We start from the raw sequence: 22,878 nt of genomic DNA on the forward strand, positions 1-22,878 counted from the left end.
GTGGCTTCTTTCAGCAGGACAATGCACCCTGACACACTGCAAAACTTGTTCAGGATTGGTTTGAGGAACATGACAAAGAGTTCAAGGTGTTATGGCCTCCAAATTCCCCAGATCTCAACCTGATTGACCTTCTATGAGATGAACAAATCAATGGAGGCCCGATTTTGCAAGTTGCAAAACCTTAAGAATCTTCTACTAATATTTGGGTGCCAGATAGTACAGGAGACGTTCAGAGCTCTTGTGAAGTCCATGACATGACCAGCTGTTTTGGTACTTGTACTGTACTTATAAACACTTGATTTGTTTTAGTGATTTGACCAGTTTGTGCTCCAGACGTGAATGATACATCAAGTATGATGTTGACCTGGTGGAATATCACTTGGAGGTGAGATCCTATGTTTGTCAGCCAGAACCCACCAACATCATCCACTGTGGAGGTGAGTTTTGCATAGGAAAGCACTCAAGTTTGATTAAAATTTTCTTTAGTATGATCTTTAATATATTTGATTAGTAAAAAATCTGGTAATAGGAACTTGATTCACAAGCTTTAAAGAAATTAGATACATATTTAACAAATGTTCAATTATCACAGCATGCACACAATTACAAAATACTGATGACATTATTATTGTCTGTATCATTATGTGGAAGTTTTATCTTAACCCAAATCTTTACTGGATCAAAAGCAGTCCATTTACTCTAACCTGTAATACACTGTACAATTAACAGTAATCTCAGCATTATTTAGTTTTACACTGTCTTATGTTCGTTCATCTGGCCGTTTACAGTTTACTCATAGAGAACGTCCCACCTCTCCCAGCACCTAAGCTGAATTTTGTTGCTCCAGTGACTGATTCAGCTACAATTACTGGCAGACCGTTGTCAAACTCATACTGCATGGCCTGGGTGAAGGAGGAGGAGTCAAAGGCAGCATGGTAGGCGGAGTTACGGTCGGCACGGAGACAGAGCTGTGGAAATGCGCTGACCTGTTCGGCAAGTTCAAGAGCCGCTTGAAGTGCTAAAACAAACGAACAAACACTGACAGTTAGATGTGAAGATGCCAAAATGGGGTAATTCCTAATCAAATATAACAGACCTCTGACAGAAGAGCAGAAACACTGGACAGATGTGACACTTCCAAAAAAAAAAAAATTTTCAGCTGACCATAGTGTGTGACCTCAAGTGACCTCCATATCATCACTCATTTCCTTCTGATATGAACTCATTTTGTCCTTCTGTGTAGCACATGAAAGCCCTGGACTCTGTCCAGATCTCCTATGGAAAGTCCACTCGAGTGGATTCACTTTGAAACTGAAGTGCTTACTTTAACAGTATCTCTAAACAGCTTTGAGCTCATCTCATTTAACCTTGCTGTGACTGTGTGAACTGCTGCCACATTAAATTCTTCTAATCTGCTAACATCCTCAAGGTAACTCTACTGTGGATGAATTAAAGATGCTCATATACTGGCTTAGATAACAGCCTATATACAGTACAGTATCAAAAGATACACTGACATTCTGTAGAAAAGGCAGATATAGTTAGAGGGAATCACACTGTTCCTCTATTTTGTAAAGATGGAGTGGTGGCCAAAATTAATAGAACACTAAGGCTCAATCCCAATTCTACCCCTTACCCCTACACTTAGCCCTACCCCTCCGTTTGGCGCGTTCACGTGAAGGGGTAGGGGTGTCTCATTTCTCTTTTGGTTGGAGGGGTAGGGGTAAGGGGAAGGGCCAGATAGCCCTCCAAACGAAGATTTTTCAGGACCTCACTTCAAACGAAGGGCTAAGAGAAATTTCCAACATGGCTGCTCACTCGAGCAAGCAGACTCGTAAATATAAGTAATTTTTGCCTTTAATAAGGATTTTGATGATAATGTTTCATTATATGTATATTACCTTCAATCTTGTGTTTGTGTTTATGGTGTTGTTTTGTAAATAAACGTTTGCAAAAAAATCGCTAAAGTTTGCTAGCAGATAGCACTGATTGCACGATATTACAAAATATATTTTTATGTCATATACACTTGACTGCATGTTAGAAACATGAAAGACCAGTGGCACGGCAATTTGCAACGGTGGTGTAGTGGAGGGTGTACGCAGGTATACGGTGTATACACACTTTCACTTTTTAAATCCCCTCTGATGCGCATTATTCAGTAGTGTCCGGCATTCGCCAAAATCATGGCAGTCCACCACATCCAGTCATGTGAATAAATGTAAATATTCGCTAAAAACACCCAATAAAGGCAGTGATGATGCAGTCAGGACCGTGGAGCCGGCTTGCTTTGAAATGTATTTGATGATTGCGCCTAATGCACCTGCGCCCGATACGTCTACCGCACCAGTAATTTAAATCAGTACATAATAATAAAAACGATACCTTACAAATAAAAAGAAGCTGATTTTTACGATCAGAAATTTCTTAAACAAGTGAACCCCTGTAAACATTTTAGTCCAAGGATCCAGAAAACGAACGCGTTCAAATAGAAAGTTGAAAACGAAATTCACAAATGAAGCATATATACTTCTCCAGGCACCACTACACTGATTAGCAATTTGCCGCGCATGTGATAACGCGTTGTTTGTTTTGCTTACGGCCACATGTGAATGAACGGTGCGTACACCGTACATTTGTACTTTTTGAAACATGACAACATTTTGACATCTTGGAATGAGTGATAAACATCTGCGCATGTCCTCTGACGTAACATTAGGAACTAGCGACAACCTATGATGACGTATAACAGTGTTGTAGTGGTGTCCCATTTCTTAGGGGAAATATTTTAGCCCTTCCCCTTTACACTTTGTTTCAAGGGACAAGGGGAAGGGGCGAGGGGTAGGCGAAGGGGTAGAAAATAGAATTGGGATTGGGCCTAATATTTTCACCAGCTAAAAAATAGCTTTAAATCAGTTATTTATATCATATGCTGTAGTGGGTCAGTAGGAAATATCAGTTTACATTTCCAAACATTAATTTTGCCATAAATTGTAATAATCTAGTCAGATTTGCACAAGCAGTCTGACAACAGAGATCTGTTCTCATCATCCAGTCTGTCTGGAATGACATGAAGAAACAAACTGAGACAGACTAAATCCAGAAGAACTGTGGCAACGTCTCTAGGATGTTTCAATAGACCTACCTGCAAAGCTAAAAGTTTTAGGCACTTGTGTAAAAATGCTGTAAAATGAGAATGCTGTCAGAAATTATGTCATAAATAGATTTTCTTTATCAATTAACTTCTATTAACTAAATTAAATCAACATTTGGTGTGACCATTCTTTGCTTTTAAAGCAAATCTCTTAAAGCATCTTGGAGATGTTGCCACAGTTCTTCTGGATTTAGGCTGTCTAGTTTGTCATTTCAGACAGACTTGATGATGATGAGATCAGATCTCTGTGTGGAGCACTGGCTGTTGTCAGACTCCTTGTGCAAACAAAAATCACACTGGATTGTTACAATTAATGGCAAAATGAATGTTTGGAAATGTAAATTGATATTTCTTACTTATACACTACAGCAAAAGTTACAAATAACAGACTTAAAACCATTTTTTAGGTATTGTTCTAATAATTTCGGCCACCACTATATATACTCCAGAATATTTACACTGCTCTTTTTCATAAAGTGAAAGCATATACCACATGAACTATAAAAACATTAATCCATACAACTATAATCCATATTCCAATGATAATTCTCTGAACTTCATTTGTGCTTTTGCATATTCATACTTTCCACATTATGATTAGTCATGTCTCATGTGACAAGCCAAAACGCTGATTTTCAATTGCCTCATAATGCTAAAGCAAGTTTCAAGGTGTCCTGTATGTGTACCTTGGCCATCAGGCACCACTCTGTTTGCCAGCCCAAATGTTAAAGCCTCTTGTGCCTTCACCGGTCGGCCTGTGAGGATGAGATCTAGAGCTCGCGAGAGACCAATCAGCTGTGGCAATCTCACCGTACCCCCATCAATCAATGGCACACCTGTGTGAGACAGACACAGAGAAAAAGGCTTATAGACATAGAGGAGCTGAGGAACTGGTATGAGGTGAATCATGGAAAAAAACATATATACACACCACTATGCAGACACACTACTGTTTAAACGTTTGACGTTTATATCAGCTCTGCAGTCTAATTTTATTTGTAACATGTCGAAATCTATATTATGGTTTTATTTATTTTTTTATTTTTTTTTATTAAAGAGCAGGTAATATTGTTTTTTAAGTGTCCTAATATTGTCTTGGAGTCCCCTACAACAGGTTTAAATGCATCTCAGAAAGGTCAGAAAACATTGCAATTTTCTCAGAATATACATTTATACATAAAGCCATTTGTCAATGAATTCAAAATGGTTCATTCAAAACAGTTTTGAGTGTAATGTCTGTAAACCCCTCCCTTAAGTCTACTCTGCTTTGATTGGTCAGCTGGCCAAGCCTGTTGTTATTGGCACAGAGAAAGTTAGCGAGCGCTGCCATTTGTGTTGCCAAGTCAGTGGGATGAAGTGACCCCAATAACGTCATATTTAGCTCCTGGAATGCAAATTTACCAGGGGAACCCTGACAAAAAGCGTGTATTTTACACCCCGGAACACAATTTTTAATGGGGGATCCAACTCGAAACGCGACTGTGTTATTTTTTAGTAGCAATTGGGCAGGTTTTGTTGTAAAAACCTGGCAACCCTGAGCACCTTTACACAGTGCTCCAATCTGTTCTAAAAAAATAATAACATAAAAGCATTTTGTTTAACACTAATCTAAGCGAATCATGTCCACAGCTAAAGTTTAGCTGCTAAACTGTAAACAAAATGTTGTATACATCAGCCGAGTGACAAAATATGTTACATTCTTTATTATTAAACAAAGTAATTAGAACACCAACATATTTGCAATCCTATATGACCTGCTCTTTAAATAAAGCATGGGCATATAATAATATCAGCCACTGTATGACTGCCTGACAATATATAAAATTATAGCAGTGCAACCCCAAAAACAATATTATTAATATTGTACATTGACCATTATATTACACACACAACAAAGGGTTTTTGAATATGTCTAATCACGAGCAATCCCTCTGCACTTAGAGCTCTCTTTATCTCTGCCAATTCAAACAATCATTATTACCACATTCTAAAATGATATTTTCTCCTGAAGTCCTCTTGTAGCAGGTTATGGAAATAATGCAGCTCTATTCAAAGTGGCTTGAGAGGGTGAGAGATAATGAGTGGATACATCTGCTACCAATCATCTGTCCTCTCAGTCCAACACGCTACACATCTGGCAGCCTGAGCTGAGGTGGGAGGGAGTTTCTTTCAGTAAGCACATCCTTCCATATTTCCTCTGCTCTTTTAGCCCATTACTCAAGTCTGTCATTCAGAGAGTCAGTCCTCCATCTCTATTACACATCTGCAAGCATGCAGCTGACACACACCAGACGTGATGAGGGGCATCTGTTTCAGTAGACGAACCTATCAAATCTTAAAAGCAGAGGCAGTGTAGAATCCATAAATGCAAAAGATTCAAAAGAGGAATAAAGGTGCATTCAAACGAATATTAATTAAATCGGTGACATCGCTGACAAATCTATGTTTTTTTAATTTAAGTTTAGAAAAAAACTAGGGACTTAGGAATCAGTGAGGCCAAATCCTCAAATGTACAATTGTACCTTATATCACCTCACAGGCTGCACATTAGTAATTTAAGAACACATATTACATTTACATTTACATTTATTCATTTAGCAGACGCTTTTATCCAAAGCGACTTACAATTGGGGAATACAACAAGTGATTCATCCTAAGGAGGCAGATCGACATAGGAAGTGCTCAAAAATACCATATATCAGGCGTTGTTAGATGAGTACGGGCTAGAAAGGGAAGATCAGGAAAGAGAGGAGAAGAATTTTTTTTTCTTTTTTTTTATTATTATTGAGTCAAATAGTGTCGAAAAAGATGGGTTTTCAGCAGTCGCTTGAAGACAGTTATGGAGTCTGCGTTCCGGATAGGGGTGGGAAGATCATTCCACCAGGCAGGGACGTTGAACAAGAATGTTTTGGAAAGTTATTTCATGCCTCTCTGTGGTGGTACAATAAGGCGTCTTTCACTAGAGGATCTCAGACTTCTGGAGGGAGAGTAGATGCGTAGTAGTGAATGGAGGTAGGCAGGTGATGAGCCGGTGGCTGTCCTATAGGCCAGCATCAGTGTCTTGAATTTGATGCGAGCCGTAACCGGTAGCCAGTGCAGGGATATGAAGAGAGGTGTGACATGGGCCTTCTTGGGCTCATTGAAGACCAGCCGTGCTGCTGCATTCTGAATCATTTGTAGAGGCCTGATTGTACATGCTGGAAGACCGGCTAAAAGAACATTGCAGTAGTCCAGCCTGGAGATGACCAGGGCCTGGACGAGGAGTTGTGCAGCATGCTCTGTTAGGAAGGGCCTGATCTTTCTGATGTTGTGCAATGCAAACCTGCAGGATCAAGCAGTTTTAGCTATGTGGTCTTTAAAAGTCAATTGGTCATCAAAGATTACACCAAGATTTCTGACTGAAGTCGATGGGGTAATTGTTGATGAACCTAACTGGATGGAGAAGTCATGTTGTAAAGTTGGAGTGGCGGGAAAGACAAGGAGCTCAGTCTTAGCTAGATTGAGCTGAAGATGGTGTTCCTTCATCCAGGCAGAGATATCCACCAGGCAGCCAGAGATCCTTGCAGCTACTGATGGATCATCTGGTTTGAAAGAAAGATAGAGCTGTGTGTCATCAGCATAGCAATGGTAGGAGAAGCCATGTGCCTGTATGATGGGGCCCAGAGATGTGGTATATATGGAGAAGAGGAGGGGTCCAAGAACTGATCCCTGAGGAACCCCAGTGACCAGTTGATGAGTTTTGGAAACCTCCCCTCCCCAGGCCACCCTGAAAGACCTACCAGAGAGATAGGATTTGAACCAGCGAAGTGAAGTCCCTGTGATGCCCAACGATGAGAGGGTAGACAGGATCTGGTGATTCACCGTGTCAAATGCTGCAGATAGGTCCAGCAAGATGAGTACTGATGATTTGGAATCAGCTTTTGCAGTCCGCAAGGCTTCAGTGACAGACAGTAGCACCGTCTCAGTTGAATGGCCACTCCTGAACCCTGACTGGTTAGCATCCAGTAGATTGTTCTGTGAGAGAAATATAGATAGCTGGTTGAAAACAGCTTGTTCCAATGTTTTTGCTATGAACGGAAGGAGAGAGACAGGACTGTAGTTGTCTATGAGTGAAGTGTTAAGTGTAGGTTTTTTGAGCAGTGGGGTTACCCGGGCATGCTTAAATGTAGTGGGGAAAGTGCCTGTGAGAAGAGATGTGTTGATGATGTGTGTGAGCGCTGGTAGGATTGTAGGGGAGATTGCTTGGATAAGGTGTGAGGGGATGGGGTCTAAAGGACATGTCGTCAGATGGCTGGAGAGGAGAAGTTTGGTTACTCAAATAGAAACGAATAAGTCAAATAGTTAGAAAACAAGGACGTGATGCTCTAGCAGCAACAAATGTAACAACCGCCTATTTAAACTGCAGAATTGAAGTAGTCACTTACGCGCTGTCGTCCTGTCCGCGCCTGAGGGCTGAAATTCACTTATCCCACAAAATGAAGAGTGACCTAAGTATTTAAACAGTTCTCTTCGCTAGGCACGCCCACTCGGCTGAGTCAGTCCCAAATGGATGGTACGCAAATGGGTCAGACCGAAACGAAAAACTAACACCCTTTGCACTTTTAAGCGCGCTCAGGAAGGGAGCGATCTCACAAACAAAAGCTTCCCTTGGCCATCCGCTCAGTATTTCAATTAGAATGAGAGCAATCAAAACTACAATTTACAACGAAATCACCAGGAAAACAAATAAACAGAAACAAATAAATAATGTCTAGGAGCAACAAAATGCAAATAGAAACGAATAAGTCAAATTGTTAGATAACAAGGACGTGATTCTCTAGCAACAACAAATGTAACAACCGCCTATTTAAACTACAGAATTTAAGTAGTCACTTACGCGCTGTCGTCCTGTCCGCGCCTGAGGGCTGAAATTCACTTATCCCCTCTTATATTAGTACCTTAAAGAGTAAATAATTGCTATACAGTTGAGGTCAAAAGTTTACATACACCTTTAGGAATCTGTAAAATGTTGATCATTTTACCAAACTAAGAAAGATCATACAAAATGCATGGTATTTTTTATTTAGTGCTGACCTAAATAAGATATTGCACATAAAAGATGTTTACATATAGTCCACAAGAGAAAATAATAGCTGAATTTATAAAAATGACCCTGTTCAAAAGTTTACATACACTTGATTCTTAATACTGTGTTGTTACCTGAATGATCCACAGCTGTGTTTTTGTTTAGTGATGGTTGTGCATGGGTCTCTTGTTTGTCCTGAACAGTTAAACTGCCCTCTGTTCTTCAGAAAAATCCTTCAGGTCCCACAAATTCTTTGGTTTTTCAGCATTTCTGTGTATTTGAACCCTTCCCAACAATGACTGTATGATTTTGAGATCCATCTTTTCACACTGAGGACAACTGAGGGACTCGTATGCAACTATTACAAAAGGTTCAAACGCTCACTGATACTTCAGAAGGAAACAAAATGCATTAAGAGCCAGGGGTGTAAACCTAAATATCATATTTTTCATTTAGTACTGCCCTTCAGAAGCTACAGAAGATACTTATATGTTCCTCAGAAGATCTTCAAATTCAAAAAGTTTTTCACCCCCTGGGTTTTAATGCATTGTTTTCTTCTGGAGCATCAGTGAGTGTTTAAACCTTCTGTAATAGTTGCATACGAGTCCCTCAGTTGTCCTTAGTGTTAAAAGATGGATCTCAAATTTATACAGTCATTGTTGGAAAGGGTGCAAATACAAAAAAAGCTAAGAATTTGTGGGATATGAAGGAATTTTCTGAAGAACAGTGTTCAGGATAAACAAGGGACTCATGAACAACTATCACTAAAAATACAAAAAAAAAACAGCTGTGGATCATTCACAGTATTAAGAATCAAGTGTATGTAAACTTTTGAATGGGGTCATTTTTATAAATTCAACTATTATTTTCTCTTGTGGACTATGTGTAAACGTCTTTTATGTGAAACATCCTATTGAGGTCAGTTCCAAATGTAAAAAAATTGCATGCATTTTGTATGATCCCTCTTATTTTGCTAAAGAATTTACATTTTACAGATTCTGCAAGGTGTAAGTAAACTTTTGACCTCAACTGTAGGGTACAAAAATGGACCTCTGAAGATACTGCCCTAGTAACACATTTTTGCTAAATTTGATGGGAAAATGTATCATTTAAAATGCATCAGAGGGAAGAGTTAGTTGCAGTAGTCCATACATCTCTTCAAATCACTCCAATACCTTTATGTCCAGACCTTCACTATTGTGCAAGCTCCTCTTGCTCTCACACACAGGAGACATTGAAGTGGTACAATGGCTTTTCAGAAATCACTGAATGACTCCATGTCACTAGTCCTGCATTAGCACCTGGGTGATTTCAGTTCACCTCAGGTGTTTGACTGAATGAATGGATCTGTCTGTGTAAGCCTGAGCCTGCAGTTGAACTTTTATGTCTTCCTGTATGCGTTCATGCTGGCGATACTGGTATCCACAGAACTTCAAAGTCCCAACAAAGCCCACGACGCAAGTTTGCACACACAATGGTGTCGGGGTAATGCCGCATTACACCACTCTACCTCAGTCTAGAGCTCAGGAAAAAACCTTTACACGCACACATGACTATACAATTACACATACGCAACAACAGCTAAATTAAAAGCTTTAAGATCTGGTCTACATGTCTGTGAAATTAGAACCAACATGACTATGATACAAAACCTGTCCCTTATTAATTATATTTGTACATCTCTAAGGGTTAAACCTAAGATTTAGTTTCCGTTTAAGCTGTTCAATTAAAATAAATGAATGCAGTAAGGGAAGTCTTCCATTCTCAAGACAACTTAAATCTGTCAATGTATTTGATGAAATCTGCATCCCTGAGTCCAAGCAACATAAGCCAAGCAGAGATCTGAAGGTTGAAAGAGAATGTCTGTAAAATCTGAGAAAGGTCGAGTCATTTCAGTTGTTGGCAGCCACTCCGGTGGCTGAGGTGGATGAATGGAAAGTGCATTCAGAACAACTTGCTTTGACCACCTGGGCTGTTGGATTAGATACAACGTGTGCAGTTAGGGCCTCTTAAAATGATAAACTCAGATTTCACAGATCTTCTGGTCTCTGATAAATGTACTGCATTTCATTTGAGCTGGGAACAAACTGTCCAAGTGAAACAGAATATTCAATGAGAAAACAATGACTGGATCATGAAATGTGGGCGTTCCATAGCCGTATGGAATCAGACCTGAAACTGAAGCTACCGTGAAGTTCCTGTCCAGACGCTTTCAGAACCTACTTTTTGACCTGGACATGGAGGCTAAAGGTCAGGTCAGGACATTCCAATGTTCCAATGGTAACATTTTTTTTGTCAAATTACCTGTAAATATGTATAGATAATGTCAGGTGAAAGTAAATGTGGTGAGTTACTTAATTATTTTTTAAATAAAAAGGCTTTTTTCTTTGGTATAACATGATGAATTGTGCACAATAAGACCTGGAATGTACAATAAAAAGTATATTGGACCAATGTGCTAAAGACTATGTAACTTTTTACTAGATGAATCACTTAAATGGCTTGTCCACATTCTTTTCAGGGCTGTTTCTATCAGTTTGGTGGCTCAATGTAGTATCTGAAGACACAACAGGAAGTATTTGGCCACATCAGAGAGATTTCAGTCAGTTTTGGTAGCATATTTTCCTTTTCCAGGGTTACCTCCCCCATCCTCTTTCTCATTTCTCTCTGTTCGTCTCTCACCACGAGGGATTCCCCTAGGCTGTTCCCATCTTGGTCTCCCAAATACAGCCCTAAAAATCACTTGCCAAAACAAGATTAGGTAAAATAAAACCTACAAGCAGGATGTTAAAATAAACCCTTTCCACTGATGGTGGCCAAGACATCTATTATGTGAGATGAATGGTGTTTAAGGGCCTGCTGTGCACTGTGGGTAAGTACAGGAGAGAGTGAGGAAAATTCAGAGGAAATAAGTGGGTAGTGTCAGAGCGCTTAGCCTTGTTCTGGGAGAAAAAGTCTCTAAATGATAGTTCTCATTTAAACTCAATCATAGCGGAATGGCCACAGGAACCAATGTGCGGCAAAAACAACACATAAAATTTGTTGACAAAACATTTCGGTATATGGTTGAGGGAATGGTTACATGTTAGATGCTCTGTGTAATGTGACTATAGATATCACATCATGTAAGCTATTGAATTTGTTCATGATTTCAGAAATAAATAAAATTTTCTGGAAAAAATGTGTGGTGTCTGCCCTGCAAGTCACTGCAACAATGTTGCTAGAGGTTGCTTAGCTCTACTGAGTACATTTGAGCAAGTTGCTATGCGGTTGATAGAGTGCATATCTATGCTACATAACCAAGATGTCCTGAGTAGTGTATAGCATATTGCTCTGCGGTTGTTAGGGTGTTGTGGATAGTTGCTATATGGTTGCATAGGTGTTCTGAGCGATTTTGAACATGTTTCTAGGATGTTGCTATGCATTTACAAAGCTGTTGTAAATGGATGATATGGTGCATTACTACCTGACTACCCAGATTCTGAACTGTTCATGTTGATTATTTTCAGACTAAATAACGGATGCAAGTGCAATTATTTCACTTACATCATGGTTACCACACCTGAAGACATTGTTCTGATCTTTTATCGCAGGCAGGTACATGCAGAGTGGGGTGCTCTTGGGGCTCAAGGCCCTGGCCTTATTCCCAAATTAACCAAAAGTGCCCCTCTCTCAACAGCTAACAATAATAATATTGTGGTCAATAAAACAACATGCTCTGTAATTATAATTATTATGATAACAGGTTCAAAATCAAAAGTAACAAATGGCTCAAAACTCACAAAATACCTGTGTATTTTTACCTATAGTCTGAGATGTTGTTGCCATTGCATTGCTGTGTATTGTGTGTGTCTTAAACCAGTTCAAACTACATTTGACAACGTGGAGTAAAGGGGTATCTTCCCAGTCTTATTAATTAACTGGTTGAAAACTACATAGCCGCTGTCCGTTTTCATTTTTTTTTAACAAATGTAAAAATAGCTAAAATGGTATATGTCTTACTCTTACTCAAACTCTTAGTAGTGTTTGATGAAACTAAGTTGGTTAAAAGAAGTCCAAATGCCACCAACAGGTCTATTATGTAAAGTGTGCGCAGTTTAAGAACAAGTGAGGGACTTTATTTTTTAATTTATACATGCATTGCTTATAGAAAATCATCATACCCCGTTGAAATAGCTTTTGGGGAATATTTGCCCATTCTTCGTCGCAGAATTGCTCAAGTTCAGACAAATTCTGTGGTGAGCGCCAATGAACTGCTCTCTTCAAACCCATCCACATATTTACGATTGGATTTAAGTCAGGGCTCTGATTTGGCCACTCAAGGACATTGACCTTCTTATTCTTAAGCCGTTTTGTTGTTTTTTTGGCAGTATGTTTAGGATTATTGTCATCTTAGATGGTGAATGACCTGCCCATCTTCAGCTGCCTAGCAGAGGGACGCAGGTTTTCCTTAAGTATTTGGATGTACTTGGCAGCATCCATTTTCATTTCAATCCTGACCAATTGCCCAGTCCCAGCTGAAGAGAAACACCCCCAAAATATAATGCTGCCACCACCATGCTTCATAGTAGGTATGGTGTGTTTTGAGTGATGTGCTGTGTTTGCTTTTTGCCAAACATAGCGCTTGGAGTTAAGGTCAATTTTGGTCTCATCAAACCATAGCACCTTTTGCCAGAAGGTATCAGACTCTTCCAAATGTGTTTTTGCATGGCGCAAATGAGAAAGGCTTCTTTTATGCCACCATGCCATACGCCATACACCCTGGAGATAGTTGTCAACTCACAGACTGACCAGACCCAGCCATAAAGCCTCGTAAGTCCTTCAAAGTTGCCTTTGGCCTCCTGGTAGCTTCTTTTATCAATGTCCTCCTGGATTCGTCAACCACTTTGAACAGACGGCCTGATGTAGGCAATGTGCTGGTGGTACCATATGTTTTCCACTTCTTAATGATGCTCTGAACAATACTTCAAGGGATAGCTAAAGCTATCAAAATGTTTTTGTAACCTTCTCCTAACTAGTGCCTTTCTACAACTTTATCCCGGAGGTCTTCTCTTTCCCAACCATGGGAAATTCTTTGCCGTACCATGCAATACTAACAGTGGAATCGTTAAGAAATTATGTTTTATTAACAAAGTTCGGGAGGAGCGTGTCAAATACTTAGTCTAATTAATACAAGAGGAGTACACTCAAGTTAATCAACGCCAATAGGTTTAAATACAGCTGACTTGCCTCTACCCATTTGACGGTTTATCAGCATCCCTCCACCACCCCATCTCCTCACTTCGAGTTCTTACTACGCTCGGAGCCCTTCCCCCGGGCAGCACGCCAGATATGCATTACTATACTCCAGCTAATTATATGTAAGTGTGAACTCGTGAAACAGCTCGTTTTATTCTGAAGTAATCAACATCAATACTACTGATGTCAGGTGGAGCAATTAGCCTGTTGTTTGATTGCTTGCACCTGAGCAAGTTTATAATGGTATACTCTAAGGGGCAGATCACTTTTGCCAAACCAGGCATTTTAATGATCAATTTTTAATGATATTTTTACAAAATAGTCCACCTCTCAATAATATATATTCTGCTTTCCATATGGCACAGGTTCTTCCTTGTAAGTAAGCATTTGGAATTTTCACCCATTTTTTCTAGTCTAATTAGAAAAGTAATACCAACAGTACCTCACCTCACCAAAGCACATGTTTTGAGGTATCAATCATTTCTCAAGTAGTGCAGGTAAAGTGTTTAGGGCCTAAAGTTTTGATCAAACTCTTAAATAATAACAATACTAAGGCAGACAACTGTCTTAGCAAGCACCACATTTTTTTCATTGCACAAACAATTATACTAATCATTACTGTAGAGTACTGGTAAAGACTTCAAGACAGCAGGCGTCATGCCTTCCTGGGTGGCGCGAGTACAGTAGAGGCAGACAGTCTGAGGAACGGGTTCGCAGGCACATGCGGGCAATGCCCGGATGCTTGGTTTAATGAAAGAGAGAGGGTCATGATGATGGTTCTATGTTTTAAACGAGCAGCTGGAAAAATCAGTTCCTGGCAGTAAATTATAGCACTGCTGGCATATTTATACACACTGTGGTCATATCTCTAGCATAGAGAAACTAGTACATGCAGAATGAAACTGCATCAAATTTCTCTTCTCTTTCTAGGTATTGCAAAGCCTGTCCACAATATCTTAGCATCCCAGGGTTTAATTTTGGGATTTAAATTGACACATTTTATTATATACTGCTATTATAGCATTGTGCAAGTACCAATGTACAATAGGGTTCATACATGAATATGGTAATCCAGGGATATGCAGTCCATATAAGCTGTGAAAGCTCTGCATGCTCAAGCCATTTGAGAAAATGAGCTCAGGGACTGGCTAATAAATAACAACAATAATATCAATTCCCTTGTTATTTGAGGTGCAACATAAAACTCACAATAAATAAATTATTTATTTGCCAATTGTTTGCAAATATGTGCTAGTTCCAGAGGGATTTGGGTGAGTGTATCCACAACAGCTTTGGCACCTACACTCAACTGCTATGAATCATCATTACTGCTCCAAGTTCTCATTGGTTTATTGGCATGTGGGTGATTTCATGCACAAGAAAAGCTGTCCACAAATTGCTCGCCCAAACGGAAAACTGTGCTGTTGCTGCCAGATCTTGATTACCAAAAATCATGTTGTATTTGATGCAAAACTAATGCAACCAGATCAAATTAAAAAAAAAAAAGTTGTAACTGTATATTTCTATATTTTCTCAAGGAAAGCACATTTTTAAAGTCTATTGAAAACAAGGATCCATATGTCTTGGGAAGGCACCACCACCTAGCTCTTTTTTTGAACTTTGACACTGTCTTTGTTATTAATAAATGGAGTCATACTTTTAAAGGGATAATTCACCCAAAAATCCTAAAATTAATTACTCACCCTCATGTTGTTCCAAATCCCTAAGACTTTCTTTCATCCTCAGAACACAATTAAAGATATTTTAAATGAAATCCAAGAGGTTTCTGTCTCCTTCCAGTGACAGCCTAAGCAACTTCAAAGGCCCAGAAAAGAAGCACACAAACTCTCGTAAACATATGTTAAAAATTTGAAAATTGAAGCGGAAGTGAAGAAAATGTTGAATATATTTGTTTTATTATTATTTATTTTTTTTAGCACAAAAAGCTTTCCTGTCACTTCAGAAAATTAAAGTTGACCCACTGGAGTAACAAGGACTAATTCCATGACTTTTTCAGTACCTCTCTGGGTCTCTGAAGTGAAAGTTGCTTAGGCTGTCAATAATTAAAAAAATATTCTTCACTTTCAACGATGAATGAAAGTTTTAAGGGATTGGGACAACCTGAGGGTGAGTAATTAACAACAGAATTTTCATTTTTGGGTGAACTATCCCTTTAAATCAACACCTGCCATGGGTGTTTTTTTGTTTTTGTTTTTTGTATCTACTCTGTTTGGTTATGTTGATTTTAGGGGGTTGGGGTAAAAGAAGTCATTGTCTACCACTGTAGTAAACATTTAATACCATGGTAAGCAAGAGTGAATATGCATTTTAATTCACTGGTCTTGCTCAGAGTAAATATAACATACATTGTATGCTATATTGTCATGCGAGATTTATGATTTTATAAAATGTTTAGTTTTTGTTTACTATATTTTACTGTTTTGGATGCTACCAAAGATATTAGTGTTTCAAAACAACATTGTCACCTAAACAACAAGTAGTTCTATTCTAATATCAGGATTTTCTTTTAGGATTTACTTCAGGATTTAAGAAGGAAAAAATTCCAACCACAAGCCCCTTCCCCCAAAACCCAGTCCAGAGTTGTAGTCCTACCTCAACTTAATAAAAATAACACATCTAGATACAATCAAAGAGAAAACAATACTTACCAAATCTGCGGCAGAAAACACCCATGATGGAGCTCTCTTCAACCACCCTCATGTCAGCCAGCAGGGCCAACTCCAGACCCCCAGCCACAGCGTACCCACTGACTGCTGCAATCAATGGTTTGGAGAGCCTCATACGAGACGGACCCTACAGCAAACAACACACATTAGTTTACTTCTGTTCTACCATGTGAACCAAGCTTTAGGTCTGCAAACATGTACGTTAAATGTCTATTATTAAGAACATGTGCATTGAAAGTAACTTAATCATAGTAAGTCGCTGTTACTAGTGGGTGTATCATCCAGCTGTAGATGGTAGATATATGTATGATATACAGTATCTCACAAATGTGAGTACACCGCTCACAATTAAGCAACCATTTTAGTATATCTTCTCAAGGGACAATACTATAGAAATGGAACTTGGATATATTTTAGTCAATGTGCAGCTTGTATAGCATTATAGATTTATGTTGGAAATTACTCAACATACAGCCACAGCTGGTTCTGGACTCCTCTCTGTTATTCACTCTCTCTTAGGAAAATAGTCATAAGCACCACTATATTGTTTTATATAACAGCAGTGACTTTGGGCATGTGATCTTTTTGGTTGGCCAGCCTTTTTCGCAAGGAAAAAACAAAAAACAAAAAAAACATACATCTGTTGCATGACTGCAGTGTTTGTTTCCTTATGAATATTTTGGAAGACATTTTAATTGTAATTAATGGCTGTACATGTGTCTGTTAATGCACAGTGGAAAACTGTCATGAAAACTATTTTTGGTTCAAGAAACATTTAATAGTTATAATATTATAGCGGGCTTAAATGCAATGTATTAAATTAGTCCTCTAATATTACTGTGCATTACTGTATCTGAGAAGGACCACTCCGTACCATGGGACCAGGAGAACGGTGGACATCTTGCTCCACATTAAGAGAACCAGAGCTCTGGGCCAACTCCTTCAGATCAAAACCAGCACAGAAATTCCCTCCTGAAATAAACACCTCGATTATTTAACTGACAAGGCAATCCTTGTAAAAAAGAAGTCCACTTTACCATACTAAGAGTCCGTAATACATATGTAATATATTTTAAAAGAATATACTTAAGTGCAAATGGAATGTACTGTTTTTGTACAATTATTAATTTAGTAAATTGCAATTAAATAAAAAAGCAAATAGCTGAAGTTGTTACAAACCTGTATATATTTTTTTCTTCTGTTGAACATAAAAAGAAGATTTTTAAAGAATGCGGATAACCAAACAGTTGCTTGTCTTCATTAACTTCCATAGTATGGAAAAAAATATACGCAAGTCATTGGGGAGCAGCATACATTCTTCAGAAATCAGCATTTAAAAATGATTTCTGAAGGATCATGTGACAATTAGGACTGGAGTAAAAACTGCTAAAAATGAAAATGACATTTTTAACAATATTCCAACAGAAAAGTTACTATTTATATATGGTTACAGTGTAATACCAAATTAATCTTTAATTGTTAAAGATTTAACAATTGGATTTAAACGTATAGTAACTACATACCATTAATTATTTTTTGTGTAATTATGCAGCAACAGACAAAAAGTGTTACATATATGTTTTATGTAAAAATGTTATTAAAACAATTATTTTAAATGCTTTAAAGTAGAATTTTTAATTTGACATTATTAAAAAGTGAACTTTTGTGCACTTAAGTGTGTTAAGAAAAAGTCATGAAAGTGGTTTTTATTTTATTATATCAAAATTAATACTATGTTACTTTTTTTAATATATTGAAGTACACTACAAATGCACATTCAACACAAGTAAGCACACCTTTTTTCACAAGGGAATACATGCTAATTACAAGAGTCATTTTAAACTTATAAATTCAGAAAAAATGACCAGTTAAAACAGTACTTCAGTGTATTTCAGCAAAGCACAGCTTGAACTAAGCAATAAAACAGCAATTATTCATAATTTAGCTGAAACGTGAACATGGACACAATTTTTATAATGGCTTCCTAATGGACTAGTAAAATCTAGACCAGTAAGTGAGAATGTGTGTGTTCAATTGCATTTTAATGTCCTTTTAAATGTCTAAGATATAGTAGATGTTAACACAGACCTAACCCTGTGTTCTGGCGAAATAAGGAAGCTCTTGTGTGGCCATCATTAGCTCTGGCACTCATTCACCTCTTCAAAGCTCAAGCAATTACTGTCATCACACATTCTTTATGTTGCTGTCCATGTAATGTTATCTACTGTGTTCAGTTCACCTGCAGACAGTCTTTTGGCTGGACTCCAGGTTTAGAGTGTGTGAGAGAGCAAAACCTCTCATTTGACTCGTGATAAAGGTGATTTAGGAAATTTCAACAGAGGTGGTTGATCCAGGTTGAACAAATTATTTCTACTGAGGGTGTGCAATTGGATGGCCTAGGATAATTGTTTTCAGTGTGGTAATATTGTCACCACAGGCTTTGACATAACACAGAACTCTAGTAGCCATGTGTTACCCACTTACTCAACGTTTTAACAGCTTTTAGTATGAAGGCACATTTCAAGAATTTTTTAGTTAGCTTTAGACTTAACCAAGTATATATTCATGTCTACACTAGAAATCTGAGGAAATTTCTTGACCGCTCATTCAGATGACGTATTAATATTTTTACTAACCATCAAAGTGCATCAAAGTTCACACCAATAGTGTTTAAGTGAACTTACCGACTCCATAAAGTATTGCCACATTAAGGCTGTTGTCCTGGTCAAAGGCTGACAGCTCCTCAGTCAGTCTCTGAGCAGTTTCTGGATTTACTGCATTTCGTGCTTCAGGACGGTTAATCCCAATAACCATCACCGTACCCCTCCTCTCAGAAATCACCGTCCCACCTGCACCATTCACAATTGCAAATGAAATGCATGAACATTTAATTCATCTGTTGGCAAGTACAATACAATAGATAGATTTTAAAACAGTAAAATATGTCAAATAAGTACAGCGTATGTGACACATTTTGGACATTTAAGACACGTCATTGCATTAGATAAAATATTAAATAGAGTAAAGTAACTTCTTTTGTGAAATGTTTTGCTTGAAAAGCGCTTTTGCTAGTTTTCTTTAAAATAAACCATATTTGCTTTGATATTTGTATAACATAATGACATTCACAGATTTTATTTGTCCAAATGTTTTTTGGGAAAGTTTGGAATAATTAAATTTTTGTTTTATTTTATTTATTTATTTATTTATTTTGAATGAAATTTCTTATGCACACTAAGGCTGCAGTTGTTTGATCACAAAAATATAAATATGAATATAAATATATATATAATTTTTGTTTCACTTTATTTATTTATTTACTTATTTATTTAAAAAAAGAAATCTCTTATGCACACTAAGGCTGCATTTATTTAATTAAAAAAAAAAACAGAAATATAAATATAAATATAAATATAAATATAAATTAGGGCTGTCAAATGATTAATCACGATTAATCACATCCGAAATAAAAGTTCATGTTTACATACTAAATGTGTGTTTTCTGTGTTTATTTATTATGTATATATAAATACACCCACTACAAATACAAATACACTCTCGTAAATGTGTGTTTACTGTGTATATTTAATATGTATATATAAATGCACACACATACATGTATAGATTTAAAAAAATATTTATATGAATGAATAGTTATACTTCTATTTAATTTAGACTATATATAGAATTATAAATATTTTCTATATAAATCTAAAAACAATTCTTGAATATACATGTATGTGGGTGTATTTATATATACATAATAAATAAACACAGAAAACACACATTTAGTATGTAAACATGAACTTTTATTTTGGATGTGATTAATCATGATTAATCATTTGACAGCCCTAATATAAATAAATATATATATATGATCCTGGACCACAAAACCAGTCATTAATTGCAACAGGTATATTTGTAGCAATAGCCAACAACACATTGTATGGGTCAAAATTATTTTTTCTTTTATGCCAAAAATCATTAGGATATCAAGTCCATGAAGCTATTTTTTTAATTTCCTACCATAAATATATAAAATAAATTTTTTGATTAGTAATATGCATTGCTAAGAACTTAATGTGGACAACTTTAAAGGTAATTTTCTCAATATTTAGATTTTTTTTTGCACCCTCAGATTCCACATTTTCAAATAGTTGTATCGCAGCCAAATATTGTCCTATCCTAACACCCCATACATCAATAGAAAGCTTATTTATTCATATGATGTATAAATTTCAATTAAAAAAAATACCCTAATGACTGGTTTTGTGGTCCAAGGTCAGATATTTTAAATAGTGCTGGGCAACGATTAATCGCTATTAATTGCATCCAAAATAAAAGTTTTTGCGTACATAATATATGTGTGCGTGTGTGTACTGTGTATATTTATTACGTATATATAAAGACACACACATACAGTATATATTTTGAAAAAACTAATTATATATATATATATATATATATATATATATATATATATATATATAAATAAGTATATGTATATATGTGTGTGTGTGTGTGTGTGTGTGTGTGTGTGTGTGTGTGTGTGTACTGTGTATATTTAGTACGTATATATAAAGACACACTGCTTCAGGAGGATGACGTATATATAAAGACACACATGTTTACATATAAACATATTTTTTCTTAAATATATACATGCATGTGTTTGTATTTATATTATTTACATAATAAATATACACAGCACACATATATATTATGTACACAAAAACTTGTATTTTGGATGAGATTAATCATTGCCCAGCAGTAATTTTAGAATGTAATTTATTCCTGTGATGAAAAATCTGAATTTCCAGAAGCCATTACTTCAGTTATCAGAGTCACATGAGCCTTCAGAAATCATTATTGTAATTAATAATAATAGTAATAATAATAATAATAAATGTTGCACAGATACACTAGACATGTGCAACACGTCGCAAAGTTAAGATTGCTCACATTATTTCGATGCCCTTTCATATTATTTCTGATGGCACTGTTCACAGTGTTGGAGTGTAATTAGGTATTAGTTAATTTCAGAATTGAATTACAAAATGAATGTAACTGTAATCCGTTACTGCGAAAAATGTGTAATTAAATTACAGTTGCTTTATAAATGAATACATGCTTATTCGATAACAGTTTTATTTTTTATTTGGATTTATGTATATGCTTTATTTTTTTAAGATTAACTCTTTTTCCCCCCTATGGCAGTGTTAGATGCCAGTGTTTCCTGTCATAGCCGTGCAAAGATTTGATTTCAAAAAACAGTATCACAACAGTATATATTTCTTGTTATGATTTTAAATCTTTATTTAACCTCAGAACGATCTCAAAGTAAAAAGAGGTGTCTGATTTTGTGGTGAATGTGGTTTAAAAATTAAATTATTATAATCTTAATTCAAGTGATGAAGGATTTTTAAAGCCTTATTATAATCAGCGTTGAATACTACTGTAAGGTTCACAAGTTTAAATGTTTGAAAATTATTAACATTTGTTAGAAATTTAGAAAAGTACTCAAAAAGTAATCAAATGTAATCAGTTGCATTGCTTTAATAAAGTAATTCAAATAGTTACACTACTGGTTACATTTTAAATATGGTAACTTGTAATCTGTAATTTATTAGCCTACATTCCCAGAGTAACCTTTCTAACACTAACTGCACAACTGCTCTGGCCACTTTGTTTTCCTATCTTAAATATTTTATAACAAATGTCATCATATAATGACTGTATGTGAACTGAGTTTTAAAAATTGTACTCGCTAAATATTGAAATAAATATTTTAAAGATATGTCACTTCATAAAAGAGCAAGGTCGCAATGTTTCTGGTCGGCTAATGCTAATCTAAATATTTTTTTTCTAAACATATACATACACAGACACACCGTAATCTCTGACATTATGTGTAAAACTAGATTTTTGTCGAAAATAAACTACGTTAAAAGGCTATTCACCCATTGTACTGTTTCTGAAGTCCAACTCAGAGAGTTCACAGAGTAGCAACTGATTGGCCAGTAACGTTACTAGTTAGTGAACTTCAAAGCCCCCTCCTACAGGGGGAGACTTAACTTACTACAGCAGTATCCCGGACATATCAAGTCAATTTTATTAATTTATTTACTCTTTTCAAAATGTACATTGTTTTAAAGCAGCTTTAAAGAAAAAAAAAATATTGCAATCTCAAAATAATAATCTGGCAGTGACAAACAAATCAAGTTTTGAAAACAACCTCAACCTTTTTAAGTTTATACTGACCTCTACTGACTAAAAACTGGAAATTCAGCTAACTTTACCTGAAGGGCTTGTTTTTTCTTCTTTTGAAATGGTGCTGTAAAATCTTTGTCCTTTCGTTGAGTTTACACTCATGTGGTGAACTGCCCTCCTAAAACCATTATAAACTGATATTCTCCCTAAAGTAAAAGCCATAATTTAGGATAAATCTTCAATGCGCCTTTAATATGTTGTTTTGCTAAGTCTATAGTGGCATATCGTGTCAAACTTCACAGTTTGCGTTAACATTAAAAAAAAAACAAAAAAAACGAAATACCAAAGTAAAAGTTACCCAGAAAACGCAAATAAATTACAAACTCGTGTATCTCAATGTTTCCAAACAGTAAATGAAAGAACTCGCATTAGATCCAAATAGATTTTCACTTATTTCCTACATAACCAATATATTCTAAATATATCTAGAGCATTCTGTTTACAAATAAATTAATATACAGTAG

At 36.5% G+C, this 22,878-nt stretch overlaps 1 protein-coding gene across 2 annotated transcripts; it reads right to left on the minus strand.

Moving 5' to 3' along the window:
- Positions 1–476: 476 nt before the first annotated feature.
- Positions 477–22,643, minus strand: LOC141300798 (enoyl-CoA hydratase EchA19). Of its 2 annotated transcripts, none has more exons than XM_073831095.1 (6): positions 22,444–22,643; positions 18,829–18,993; positions 17,019–17,116; positions 16,127–16,271; positions 3,841–3,990; positions 477–1,018 (listed from the first exon to the last, which is right to left on the minus strand). In XM_073831095.1, exons 1-6 carry the CDS (start codon positions 22,574–22,576, stop codon positions 783–785), a joined length of 927 nt encoding a protein of 308 aa, XP_073687196.1. In that variant the 5' UTR covers positions 22,577–22,643; the 3' UTR covers positions 477–782. The 2 variants fall into 2 exon arrangements, with proteins under 2 accessions (XP_073687196.1, XP_073687197.1); XM_073831096.1 differs by lacking the exon at positions 22,444–22,643 and adding an exon at positions 22,105–22,163.
- Positions 22,644–22,878: the final 235 nt, after the last annotated feature.

The sequence above is a fragment of the Garra rufa genome, chromosome 24 (assembly GCF_049309525.1).
Source record: "Garra rufa chromosome 24, GarRuf1.0, whole genome shotgun sequence".
In the NCBI taxonomy this organism is placed as follows: domain Eukaryota; kingdom Metazoa; phylum Chordata; class Actinopteri; order Cypriniformes; family Cyprinidae; genus Garra; species Garra rufa.